This window comes from Heloderma suspectum, chromosome 3, assembly GCF_057233095.1.
Source record: "Heloderma suspectum isolate Gila_16-S chromosome 3, 16-S_ref, whole genome shotgun sequence".
NCBI classification, from domain to species: domain Eukaryota; kingdom Metazoa; phylum Chordata; class Lepidosauria; order Squamata; family Helodermatidae; genus Heloderma; species Heloderma suspectum.
The window spans coordinates 312,299,871-312,312,509 of NC_139460.1; the positions used below are offsets into that span (position 1 = coordinate 312,299,871).

The 12,639-nt window shown below is 46.6% G+C and overlaps 1 protein-coding gene across 2 annotated transcripts in view; it reads left to right on the top strand.

Moving 5' to 3' along the window:
• The window catches only part of NAALADL2 (N-acetylated alpha-linked acidic dipeptidase like 2), a 1,211,675-nt gene extending 1,199,326 nt beyond the window's left edge, over positions 1 to 12,349 (top strand). For both annotated transcript variants that reach the window (XM_084847509.1, XM_084847508.1), the window contains exon 14: positions 9,928 to 12,349. In XM_084847509.1, the coding sequence (XP_084703635.1) occupies positions 9,928 to 10,126 (199 nt within the window). In that variant the 3' untranslated portion in view covers positions 10,127 to 12,349. The remainder of the gene's footprint in view (positions 1 to 9,927) is intronic.
• The last annotated feature ends 290 nt before the right edge of the window (positions 12,350 to 12,639 follow it).

Sequence of the window (12,639 nt, forward strand, 5' to 3'; positions counted from 1 at the left end):
CCTAGCATCAGGGTAGAGATGGCAGAGAATTCTGCCACGGATCTCAGTGAGGCCGAATGCCACTGCATTCAGCCCCCCGGAATCTGTGGCAGAACAGCTTGACCCCCTGACCCCCCTGACCCCCCGTGGATCCCCCTCGGGACGAGACTTACTTGGGGTGGATCTTCCAGCCGGCGGCAGCTGCAGCGGCGGCGGCTGGTCTTCCGACCGGCTGCCACCGCCGCCATTTGCAGTCTTGTTGTTGTTGTTGTTGTTTTTTTACAAGACATGATAGGCTATGTAAAGACTTACATAGCCTATCATGTCTGGCTTAAAAAAAAACAAAACAAAATGCGTATGCAAATGGGGGTGGCTACGGCCGCCGCCATTTGTGTTCCTTATTTTTGGCCATCTTAGTCTACATAAATATTTACGTAGTCTAAGATGGCCAAAAATAAGGAAAACAAATGGCGGCGGCTGTAGCCGCCGCCATTTGCATACACGCGCGCGTGTGTGTTTTTTTAAGCCAGACGTGATAGGCTATGTAAGTCTTTATGTAGCCTATCACGGCTGACTACAGGGATGCAAATGGCCGCCACCATTTGTGTCACTGCTAGCCAGCGGCTGGATGTCTGGCTGCTGGCAGAGCTGGCCGGTGGCTCTGCAGAATCCCCGTGGAGCGGAGCCAGCCGGCCGGCCAGGATTCCTGGGGGGGAGGCGCTCCGTGCCTCCCCCCCGGTGAGGATTCTGGGGGGAGGGATGGAGCTCCTCCCCCCACCAGCAGAACCCGGCGGAGCCAGGTATGGGGAGTTTCGTACATCCCTACATCAGGGTCTTTTCCAGTGACTTTTCTCTTCACATTAGGTGGCCAAAATATTTGAGCTTCAGCTAAGGATGTACGAAAGTTCCGCCACGGATCTCAGGGAGGCTGAATGCCAGCGCATTCTGCCTCCCGAAATCGGTGGTGGAACGGCCCCCCGCGGAGCGGAGCCCTGCGGAGCGGAGCCGGCTGGCCAGGATTCTGGGGGGGGAGGAACGGAGCGCCTTCCCCCCCGGCCAGGATTCCAGGGGGAGGGACGGAACACCTCCCCCCAGCATCAGCATAATACGTGGAAAGGTAAGTACCTTTCATACATCATTAGCTTCAGCTTCAGTATCTGTCCTTCCAATGAGCAGTCAGGGTTGATTTCCTTTAGGATGGACTGATTGGACCTCCTTGCAGTCCAGGGGACTCGGAAGAGTCTTCTCCAGCACCACAGCTCGAAAGCATCAATTCTTCAGCGCTCAGCCTTCCTTATAGTCCAGCTCTCACAGCCATACATTGCTACTGGGAAAACCATAGCTTTGATTATACGAACCTTTGTCGGCAAGGTGATGTCTCTGCTTCTTACTATGCTGTCTAGGTTTGCCATAGCTTTCCTCCCAAGGAGCAAACGTCTTTTAATTTCATGGCTACAGTCACCGTCTGCGGTGATCTCGGAGCCCAAGAAAATAAAATCTGTCACTGCTTCCATTTCTTCCCCTTCTATATGACAGGAAGTGATGGGGCCAGATGCCATGATCTTCGTTTTTTGAATGTTGAGTTTCAAACCAGCTTTTGCACTCTCCACTTTCACCCTCAAAAGAGGCTCTTTAGATCCTCGTCGCTTTCTGCCATTAGGGTGGTGTCATCTGCGTATCTGAGGTTGTTGATAATTCTCTCGGCAATCTTAATTCTGACCTGTGATTCATCCAACCCGGCGTTTCTCATGATGTACTCTGCACGTAAATTAAATAAGCAGGGTGACAATATGCAGCCTTGTCGTACTCCTTTCCCAATTTTGAACCAATCAGTTGTTCCATGTCTGGTTCTTACTGTTGCTTCTTGACCCTCGTACAGGTTTCTCGGGAGACAGGTAAGGTGCTCTGGTACTCCCATCTCTTTTAAGAATTTGCCACAGTTTGTTGTGATCCACACAATCAAAGGCTTTATTTATTTATTTATTTATTTATTGCATTTATACCCCGCCTTTCTCCCTCTCGCAAGGAACTCAAGGCGGCTTACATTATCCTCCTCCTCACCGTTGTATCCTCACAACAACAACCCTGTGAGTTAGGTTGGGCTGAGAGTCTGTGACTGGCCCAAAGTCACCCAGTGAGCTTCCATGGCCAAGTGGGGACTAGAACCCGGATCTCCCGGCTCCCAGTCCATCACTCTCACCACTACACTACACTGGCGTAGTCAGTGAAGCAGAAATAGACGTTTTTCTGGAATTCTCTTGCTTTCTCCATGATCTGAAAACAGATACATACGTCAAGGGAAATACGTTTCCAAAAATATCCTCAATCATGATCTGCAATTTAACCTTTTTTTTCCCCCTGGTGCTAATGGGCAGGGATGGACGAAAGTCCCTTACCTGGTCCCGCAGCTTGCTTCGTGGTGGGGGGGAGGTGCTCCATCCCTCCCCCTGAAATTCTGGGTGGGGGGGAGGTGCCCCATCCCTCCCCGCCAAAATTCTGGCCGGGGGGGAGGCGCCCTGTCCCTCCGGCCGAAATTCTGGCTGGGGGGGAGGCGCCCCGTCCCTCCGGCTGCAAATCCTCTTCTACTGCCGGGATGCAAATGGCGGCGGCCGTAGCCGCCGCTGTTTGCGTCCCTGCAGTCAGCTGTGATAGGCTACGTAAATGTTTACGTAGCCTATCACGGCTGACTTTGGGGGAAAAAAAAGCGCGTATGCAAATGGCGGTGCCCATGGGCGCCTCCATTTGCGTACGTGCTTCCCCCCCCCCCGAAGTCAGCCGTGATAGGCTACTTAAACATTTACATAGCCTATCACGGTGTTTTTTGAAAATCTAGCCGTGATAGGCTACGTAACTCTTTACGTAGCCTATCACGTTTGTTGTTGTTGTTGTTGTTGTTTTACTTGGAAATGGCGGCAGTGGCAGCCGGTAGGGATGGGGGAGAATTTCTCCCCGAAACTTCGGGGGCCGAGTGCCAACGCGTTCGGCCACCCGAAGTAGTTTCGGGGAGAAATTCTCCGCACCCCCCCTGCCCCCCGCACCCCCCCCCAGGACGGGACTTACCTTTCCCGAATGTCCCTCCCGGCGGCGGGTCCCGGCGGCGGTTCATCAGGTCTTCGACAGGGGCAGAGGCGGCAGCTGGTCTTTCGACCGGCTGCCGCCACCGCCATTCCAATAAAAGTAAAAAAAAAAAAAATGCCCCCGCGATAGGGTACGTGACGATTAACGTAGCCTATCACGGCTAGATTTGCAAAGTCAGCCGTGATAGGCTACGTAAATCATCACGTAGCCTATCACGGGTGACTTAAAAAAAAAAAAAGCGCGTACGGCTAATGGCGGCCCCCATAGGGAGCCGCCATTCACATTCCTTATTTGGTCGCCGTAGTCTACGTAAAGATTACGTAGACTACGGCGAAAATAAGGGCAACGCTATTTGCGTTGCCCTTATTTTCGCAGTAGTCTACGTAAAGATTTACGTAGACTACAGCGACCAAATAAGGAACGCGAATGGCGGCTCCCTATAGGGGCCGCCCTTTGCGTACACGCTTTTTTTTTTTTGAAGTCACCCGTGATAGGCTATGTGATGATAAACATAGCCTATCACGGCTGACTTTGCAGATCTAGGCATGATAGGCTACGTTATTCGTCACGTAGGCTATCACAGGGGCGTTGTTTTTTTTTTACTTTTTATTTTACGGCCAGGCGAGGCGAGGTGCCTCCTCCCTGGCCTGAATTTTGGCCGGGCGAGGCGGGAAGCCTCCCCCCTGGCCTGAATTTCAGCCGGGTGAGGCAGGAAGCCTCCCCCCCGGCCTGAACTTCGGGGGGAGCAGCGAAGCACCCCCCCCCCACCGCGAAGCAAGCTGCGAGACCAGGCAAGTGGCTTTCGTGCACTCCTAGCGGCCGGTCAGAAGACCAGCTGCTGCCGCACCGCCACTGCACCGCTGCCGGGAGCCGCTGCCGCCAGGGACATTCGACCAAGGTAAGTCCCATCCCGGGGGGGGCAGGGGGGTGGCGGACCGTTTCTCCACCAATTTTGGGGGGCCGAATGCGTTGGCATTCAGCCTCCCAGAGATTCGTGGATAAATTCTCCGACATCCCTAGTAATGGGGTTATAGCCTCGTCTGCCTACCCTCTGGATTTCCGAACTCTGGTAAAGAGTACCCTTGTCCCCAATGGGTTCACAGCTCATGCAGCATGCAGAAGTTCCCGTGTTCAGTTTCTGGTATTTCCAGTTAAAAGGATCTTGGATAGAAGATCTGTGAGTGTGTCCTGCTTATGACCTTGGAGAAGCACTTCTGTTTGGAGCAGACAGTGCTGAACTATGAACCATGATAGACCAATGCTCTGAGAGGGCAGTTTCATGCTCTAAATTCAGATGCTATGCCACTGGGAAGGAGCTCAGATACTTACATCTTTCACGCATTGGTTTTGCCTTTGTCAGAATTCATTTTCATGGTGCAGCCTTCCTTTTCGATACATTCAGAATACAGCCGTAACTAGAAACTGAAGCTGAGCCAAAATTAGTCAGTTTTTCACAAACAGTTTTGCTACTGCCGCAAAAATGTGCCTCTTTTTCAGCAAAGTTTTCAGCAAATCATTACTTGCAAAAAATGATTATTCATTTACATTGCCCGCACTTTGAATTGCCCTCATCTGTCTTAAGTGACATCGTCATGTAGCCACAGCTCATTGATCCTTAACATTGTGAGACTGAAGGATGAAAAAGCCACCAGCAGCAGCATCTACTGGAACAGAATAGGATTTCTTAAGAGGTGAATATTTGCTCCAAGTGTTTGCACAAATTTCTGCCCTATCAAAACAGCTAGCCCTGACCTGGTCTCAAACTGCCAGACAACAATACTTGAAACATGTACAGCAATGTTGTTATCATGCTATTTTTAACACAAAAATATTGACTTATTTCAAAGGTTGCAGAATGCAGTCCAATCTCTGTGGGAAGATTTCCTACCCCATTCAGTAAGATCCCCCAACTTTCTCCCAGCATTTTGGGGTAGTGGTGGGGAGAGTGGTAGAAGGGAGGAAGGAGTGGGATCTCTGCATGCATGCCTAAAACTGGATCCATCTCAACACATTTAAAAAGGTTGTCACAGAGAGGAAGGCCAGGATCTCTTCTCAATCATTGCAGAGTGCAGGACACAGAATAATGGACTCAAGTTACAGGAAGCCAGATTCCGGCTGAACATCAGGAAAAACTTCCTCCTGACTGTTAGAGCAATACGACAATGGACCCAATTACCTAGGGAGGTGGTGGGCTCTCCCACACTGGAGGCATTCAAGATGAGGCTGGACAGCCATCTGTCGAGGATGCTGTGACTTGGATTCCTGCATTGAGCAGGGGGTTGGACTCGATGGCCTTGTAGATCCCTTCCAACCCTACTATTCTATGATTCTATGAAAATGCTACTGAAGCCAAACATGTACACTTGGTATCAGGTTGGCTTCAGTTGCTAAAGATCTCTGAAAGAAAGCAGACTTCTTCACACAGCGCATGGTTAAACTATGGAATTTGCTACCTCAGGATGTGGCGATGGCCACCAATTTGGATGGCTTTAAAAGGGGGTTGGACAAATTCCTGGACGAAAAGGCTATCAATGGCTACTAGTCCTGATGGTTCTGTGCTACCTCCAGTACCAGAGCCAGTGAGCCTATGTACACCAGTTGCTGGGGAACATGGGTGGGAGGGTGATGCTGTGCTCATGCCCTGCTTGTGGCTTCCTGGTTGACAGCTGGTTGGCCACTGTGTGAACAGAATGCTGGAGTAGATGGACCCTTGGTCTGATCCAGCATGGCTCTTTGTATGTTCTTACATTCTTTGTTAAACCAGAGCCAAACCTACCATTAGGCAGAGTGAGGTGTCTCTCTGCGGGGTGCAGATGAGGGCTGAGGTACTGGAGGACAGACTTCTATGTTCCACATGGCCTGCCCTGTGCCCCTAAGCTAGGCTTCTGGTCCCAGATATGGTAGGAGATGCTGCCCTATCATCTTTGTGGGATTCATTAGTCCAGTCAGCTTCTGTGCATGGAGTGTGTGTGTGTGTGTGTGCCATTTTGTCTGTTGCCCTAGGCAGAAAAATCTCTTGGGCTGGTCCTGGGTCAGACCCTTCATTGCCATTCTATATGTTTTCCAGTGTCTTGCTTAAATGATTTATTTATACCCAATTTTAGAAACAGCAAGGATTTTTTTTTAAAAAATAGTGTTATGCAAGTTCTAGTGCATTTGAGGGTAAGTTATACTCTTTATGCAAAGGAGGCCATAAAGGAACCATTTCAAAGAGCGCTTTCTAAGTTGCCATTTATCCTGTCACTTTTTTTAAGCCAATCCCTGTCTTTGAATGGTAATTAGATGACTCTGATAGTTATCTGCAGAAAATACTCTCTGGTAGTCTTCTGGGTGACTATCGCTGGCAGTTTTATTACTAATTTGGAGTTGCCACTGGGCCTGTCATGTAATTAAGTTACTAATGGAGTGTCTTGGCTGAGCTGCTTTCTTTCGTTATTTTTTTTCTCCCCCCCATCCGTTCATTTTATGAAATCCTTTGTATGTGCTTGAGGATAAAGTCCTACCTACAATCACTCACTGACCCCTCCCACACACACACACACAACTTCGCACACTTTGGTTTACAATCAAAGGCACCCCTGGGAAGAGATTTATGATATTTACATACTGCTCTAATTAGGGAAATGATTGCACCTGCTTTATGATAACATTTATTACCTGTTCAAACAGACCCACTAAAACCTAATGGAAATACACTGTGTAGGGGAGGTATTGTGTGTGTGTGTGTGTGCGCGTGCGTATATATATATATATATATATACACATACACACACACACACACACACACATATATATATATGCACACACACACACACATATATATATATATACACATATACACACACACACACACACATATATATATATATATATATATACATATATACACACACACACACATATATATATACATATATATATATATATATATATATACACATATACACACACACACACACACACACATACATACATTCCTGCAGTACTTTGTAACAGAAAATAGTTTTGCTTTAAAGAAGAACTGTGGCATTGGTTGACTAGAAGCCTTTATATACCCACAAAACCCACTCAGAGCCACATAGGACTTGTTTCCTAATGATGCTAACCCATGTGGCTGCAGTGTGCTAGGCTGCAGTCCTATGCATATTTACCTGAGAACTCAATGGGGCTCACTTATGACGAGACATGTACAGGGTTGTGCTGTTTTTATCACAGTCAAATCGGCAGGGTCTTTCTCACCTGTCCAACACCTGACACTTCATAGCCTCATGGAATAGCATCACAGGGAAATGGTCAGTTTCATTAGCAATAGAGATGCTCCCCTCACTGTATAGTAGTCATAGATTGCCAGTTAAGGCCATCTACTGATAAGACTGATCCTGCCCAAGGGAAAAAAAAATACTGAGTCCAACTTGTAATGGACTGTTTTGAAAACCAAAGTGGTCCACAGTTCCAACAATGAGGAATATCATGCCCCTCTGAGAATCCCAGGATGTTTGGGTGCCAAAGTGTTGGCATGTCCAAAATTTGAGAACAACTGGCTGTTTGAAAATGACATGGGCACAATCTTCGATTGTTATTGTCATAAAAATTGAAAGACATTGCCTGAGTTAGTGCTGCAACAGCACTGCTATCTATGTCCTTCAATGATTATGGGCTTTCTCTGTGCAATTTCTCAGTTGTTGTTGCTGTTGTTGTTGTTATAGCAGGGCATGCCAGATATGTATGACTGGCATTTTTGTGATTTTATTTATTGCATTTATAGCATTTATATCCTGCCTTTTTTCCTCTTGCAAGGAACCCAAGGCGGCTTACATTATCTTCCTCCTCTCCATTTTATCCTCACAACAACAACCCTGTGAGGTGGGTTGGGCTGAGAGTCTGTGACTGGCCCAAAGTCACCCAGTGAGCTTCTATGGCTGAGTGGGGACTAGAACCCGGATCTCCCAGCTCCTAGTTTAACACTCTTGCCATTACACCACGCTGGTGATATTGTGAATTGCATATCCATGGCTGTAGACATGTATCTCAAATATATCAACAATTCCCTGAACACAGGGAAATTGATAGGGCTTTCTCAGTGGTGACCCCACAGTTCTGGAACTCCCTTCTAGTTAGGGATGTCAGAGAATTCCGCCACAGATCTCAGTGAGGCCGAATGCCAGTGCATTCGGCCCCCCGAAATCTGTGGTGGAACAAAGCCCCTTGCCCCACCACCCCATGAAAGATGTGCAAAACAGAGCACTTACCTGGTGCCATTCGCGCTGCTTTGCGAATGGCGTCTGCATCTGTGACCGCCATTCGCTTCCCCATTTAGGCTGTGATAGGCTACGTAAATACTTACATAGCCTATCACGGCTAACACAGGGACACCATTTGTGTCCCTGCAGAGGCTGTTATAATAAATATTTACGTAGCCTACCACAGCAAAAAAAGGGAATGCAAATGGCGGCCGCCGTAGCCGCCTCCATTTGCGTTCTTGTTTTTTTGCCGTGATAGGCTACATAAATATTTATGTAGCCTATCATGGTAAAAAAACAGGGGTGCAAATGGCATAGCCGCTGCCATTTGCATCCGCAGGCTCCAGACGCCTGTGAATGCACCCGGCCAGCAGCTCCGTGGAGTTGCCGTGGAGCGGAGCCGGACAGGTTAGGATTTCGGGGAGAGGTGCAAAGCGCCTCCCCCCCCCATGAATCACCCCTACGAAAAGGTAAGTGACTTTCATACATCCCTACTTCTAGTTGATTTATGCTTGCCCCCTTCAGTACAGCCCTTTCTTGAGAATGTGAAGGGCTTGTGCAGTTCATAGGAGATTTCCATTTGTTAACTGTGCGCCTAATTGTATCTTGTAATGTTCCACATTGTATATCGCTTTGTGAGGGCTTGACCTTAAAGAGGGGGCTTATAAATACTTTGAATACCTAATAAATAAATAATCCAGAACCTAAGGGGAAAACACACAAACACACACACCATCTTATTGCACAGAACAAAGAAGTATGCACATTAGCTTGGCACCATGCGAAACAGCACACGTATCAGTTGTTTGTCTGGAGAACTCTGTCTGTGTGAGCAATTGCCCACCACCATGTGGACGATAGCAGACTGGTCAGTGGGGAATAGTGATGAGCACTATAAATACTACAACGCAATGTGAAATATCATCCTGCTCATTTCTTTGAATGGGAAATTCTGTGGCACTGTTCAATAATAAGCTGATCATCTATTTCAGTGGGGAATCTATTAACCAATAGCCCAGCTCTCCGAAAAATAGCAAGTCAATCAGCCTATTTTACATTATCTAGGAGCCAAACTAAATATAAATCCTCCCCATGTGAAAACTGCATATATGATTTTGTGTTTCATTGTCCCAAACCTACGATGCCACATTTTGATGATGCAACAATATTTTGGAAAATAAGGGAGGGGGTAGTATGGCCCTCCTAACAGCATTGCCAGACATAGCTTAGAACTTAGGGGAGAGGGACATCCCAGTGAGGTGTAAAGGCTATTGCATATGGGATTGTGATGTTGTTCTCCTCAATGAGAAAATGTTAGCGGCTGCTAGAGGGATGTCACGAGGCTGCGGTTGCGATATATATTTCATCCTGATTGACGATGTTTCCTTTGATAAGATTTGTGGATGTATGCTCCTGGAGCGATGAAGGGGCACACTTCTGGGAAGGCAGATAAAATATACACATTCAAGTTCTGAGCTTGCCGTGGGTTAATGTTACAGTGGGTAAATGTGTATCATTTGTAAAACGTGGCTGCCACCTGGGGGTATCATCGATGATTTCAGATGATTTTCAGATACCTGTTTTCATCTGTCTGAGTCAAGCATTTACCGTTTCCATTGTTCTCTTTTAGAAACATCCTTTACAGACTGGATGAAAGGACACACCAGTTTTCAGTACTGCTTGAGGCGGTGGAACACTGCAAGCTACATCAGTCAAACGAGACTCTCCAAGCAGCCTGGTCAAAAGTGCTCAACAGCTTCAATTCAGCTCAGGTTTATTTCAAAGCAGGACTCGATGTCTTTGAGGTCGCCTTAGTGGGAAACCAGTGAGGAAGTGGTCTCTTTTGCGCAAGTGAACATGTCATGTGCACACACAATCGAGAACTGTGTTTACATTTTCCAAAGGGACACTTTTGAGTTGGACCAGAAATGCTGTAAGGTTGAAAGGTGTCTTTTGTTTTCAATTCTTTAAAAAAAAAAGGGAGGGAGAGTCTTCATTTCGAGGCACCATCTTGTAAGTTTAGATGAATCTAAAGCTGACTTTTGCACTGTTGACAATTTATTGTGTGCTTCTATTTCTGAATGTGTAAATGTATGCATAGATAGTGAGGAAGACTTACTGTGTGTGTGTGTATCAGCCTTGTAAGTAAGTCCACAGAAGTTACTAACCTGCAACCATTTTACTCGCCTGCTGGCTCCATCCCTCCTGCAGCAGCCCGCTGCATTTCTATGCTGTGCACAGAGGAAGGGCTGCCATTCTCTGACAGCCTTTCTTCTTCGTCATCTGTGGCTACCAGGTGCATGCTTAAATACAAGGCTGATACATATGTTGGCTGGCATCCAAATAACTTCCTTAGTGTACTGGACTGACACGCACCCAGTCACATCTTTACTTTTCCCATTGAATCACAGGCCACCATTCAGTATCGCAAACTGTTTCTGAATCATAGAATAGTAGGGTTGGAAGGGGCCTACAAGGCCATCGAGTCTAACCCCCTGCTCAATGCAGGAATCCAATTTTGAAACTCTTCTTAGTTACAAAACAGGTTTGCAGTGTGGTATTAGGGACTGATAAAAAAAGTCCCAAAACCTCCTTGTCCACACAGAATTAGTGAAACCAGGCCATGAAATCCCACACAGTGTGGAGGGCTCCTTCCAGCTGCCACAGTACTGATTGCCCTTCAACCATAAATACTTTCAGGTTTCACTGAAAACCCCCTTATTTACAAACATTCCACTTGCGGATATGTTGCGACTTGATCGTGTCTCCTGTGGATGACCAAGATTAGTCTGAGTCGGAACATGATTGCGCTTACAATGATATCATAGTAGCCACAGATTTTTCTTAGCACTTATGAATAGTGGCCATACTGCACATGAAACATGGACATTTGGGATGTGACTACTTAACTGTAGTACAACCTGTGGCCACAAGCAAGATGACAATGTGCATAGGACACACGGTTGGTGTTGTATTGTATACAGGCTGGGGATGCAAAATGCAGCTGTTATATACAGGAGACTGTAATTAAACATATTTTGGTGCCATCTTGTTCGATGCTCCCCCAAGAAAATTAAAGTGTTAGGAAAGATGTTTGCCATGAAATTAAAACTGGCAGCATTCAGGAGGACTAGGGTATTCATCAAGGCCACTAGAGGGGTTGTGACTGAAAATGGGATCTCCATGATGAATGTAATGGGTATCCTCCTGGCTCTCTGCTTCCAAACTGGGAGACATTTAGGTACATCCCAACTTTTCCTATCACATATGTAATTTTTACCAATGCATATTCAATGGCTTTGGGTCTCCTTATGTCACAGGTGGGGGCATGCTGCACTAAGGGTGGTACTATGACAGGCTGTAACATTTAGAGGCAAAATTAACACATATGGATGACACATGTGGATGACAAAGTAGTATGACGTATAATCAGGAACCTGGGGTCCTCACCAGAAATGTTAGTGTACATGTTGGTGGAGAAGTATCCCTTCCATTCATAATCACTCCTCCTAACTAATAAGGAGGTTAATAAGATGGGTGATACGTTTGCAAACAATATTTTCCATGCATATTCAGAGATTACCTTGGTTTTCAACACCTTCTGGTTGATAAATTAGCTTGGTGCATACATTTGTAACATTCAAATGTGAAACTTTGAAACTGAAATCAGAAGTAGGACATGGATCTGGCATATTCTACATTAGACCATTTGAGTTTCCTGTTGTCTACCTACAGGGCTCCCCTCAATGCCTGGTCCTTTGTTGGACCAGAGGTGTAAGAACTTTAGAAACAATGGCTGTTGTCCGTAGCGTTTGATCATCCTCTTGCTAGGATATTAGCAATTTTCAGGAGAATCCTGGTGTGAGAAAATCTGAGGTGTTGTTGCCTACTGTATGATTCTGAATCAGGCCTTCAATGAAACCTTATTGAATCCATATTAGGGTTTATGATCTTCTTCTTTTTCCATTTAGACATTGACCATGGCTGCAACATTTATTATCCGCAAGTTTCAGAAATCATTGGTTGTTCTATAAATACAAATGATTAAGAGTATTCATTAAGTATTTGATTTAATTTTGAGGCACATGTGGACAATCCATGGTCAGCAGGCCACATGCAGTCCACAGGAGGTTTCTTTTACTGCTTGCTAAGTGCCTTAACTGCCCCCTCAATTTCCCCCACACACACACACACACAGCTTCTTCTGCCGCCTTTCTGTCAGAAAACAAAACAAAAACGCCAAACCCTTGTGGTGAGACAGCAGTCAGCATAACATCACAGCTCCTGCTGAGATTCTCCCTGGGGATGGAGCACTTTGCCAATGGCCCTAGTTCCCTACCAC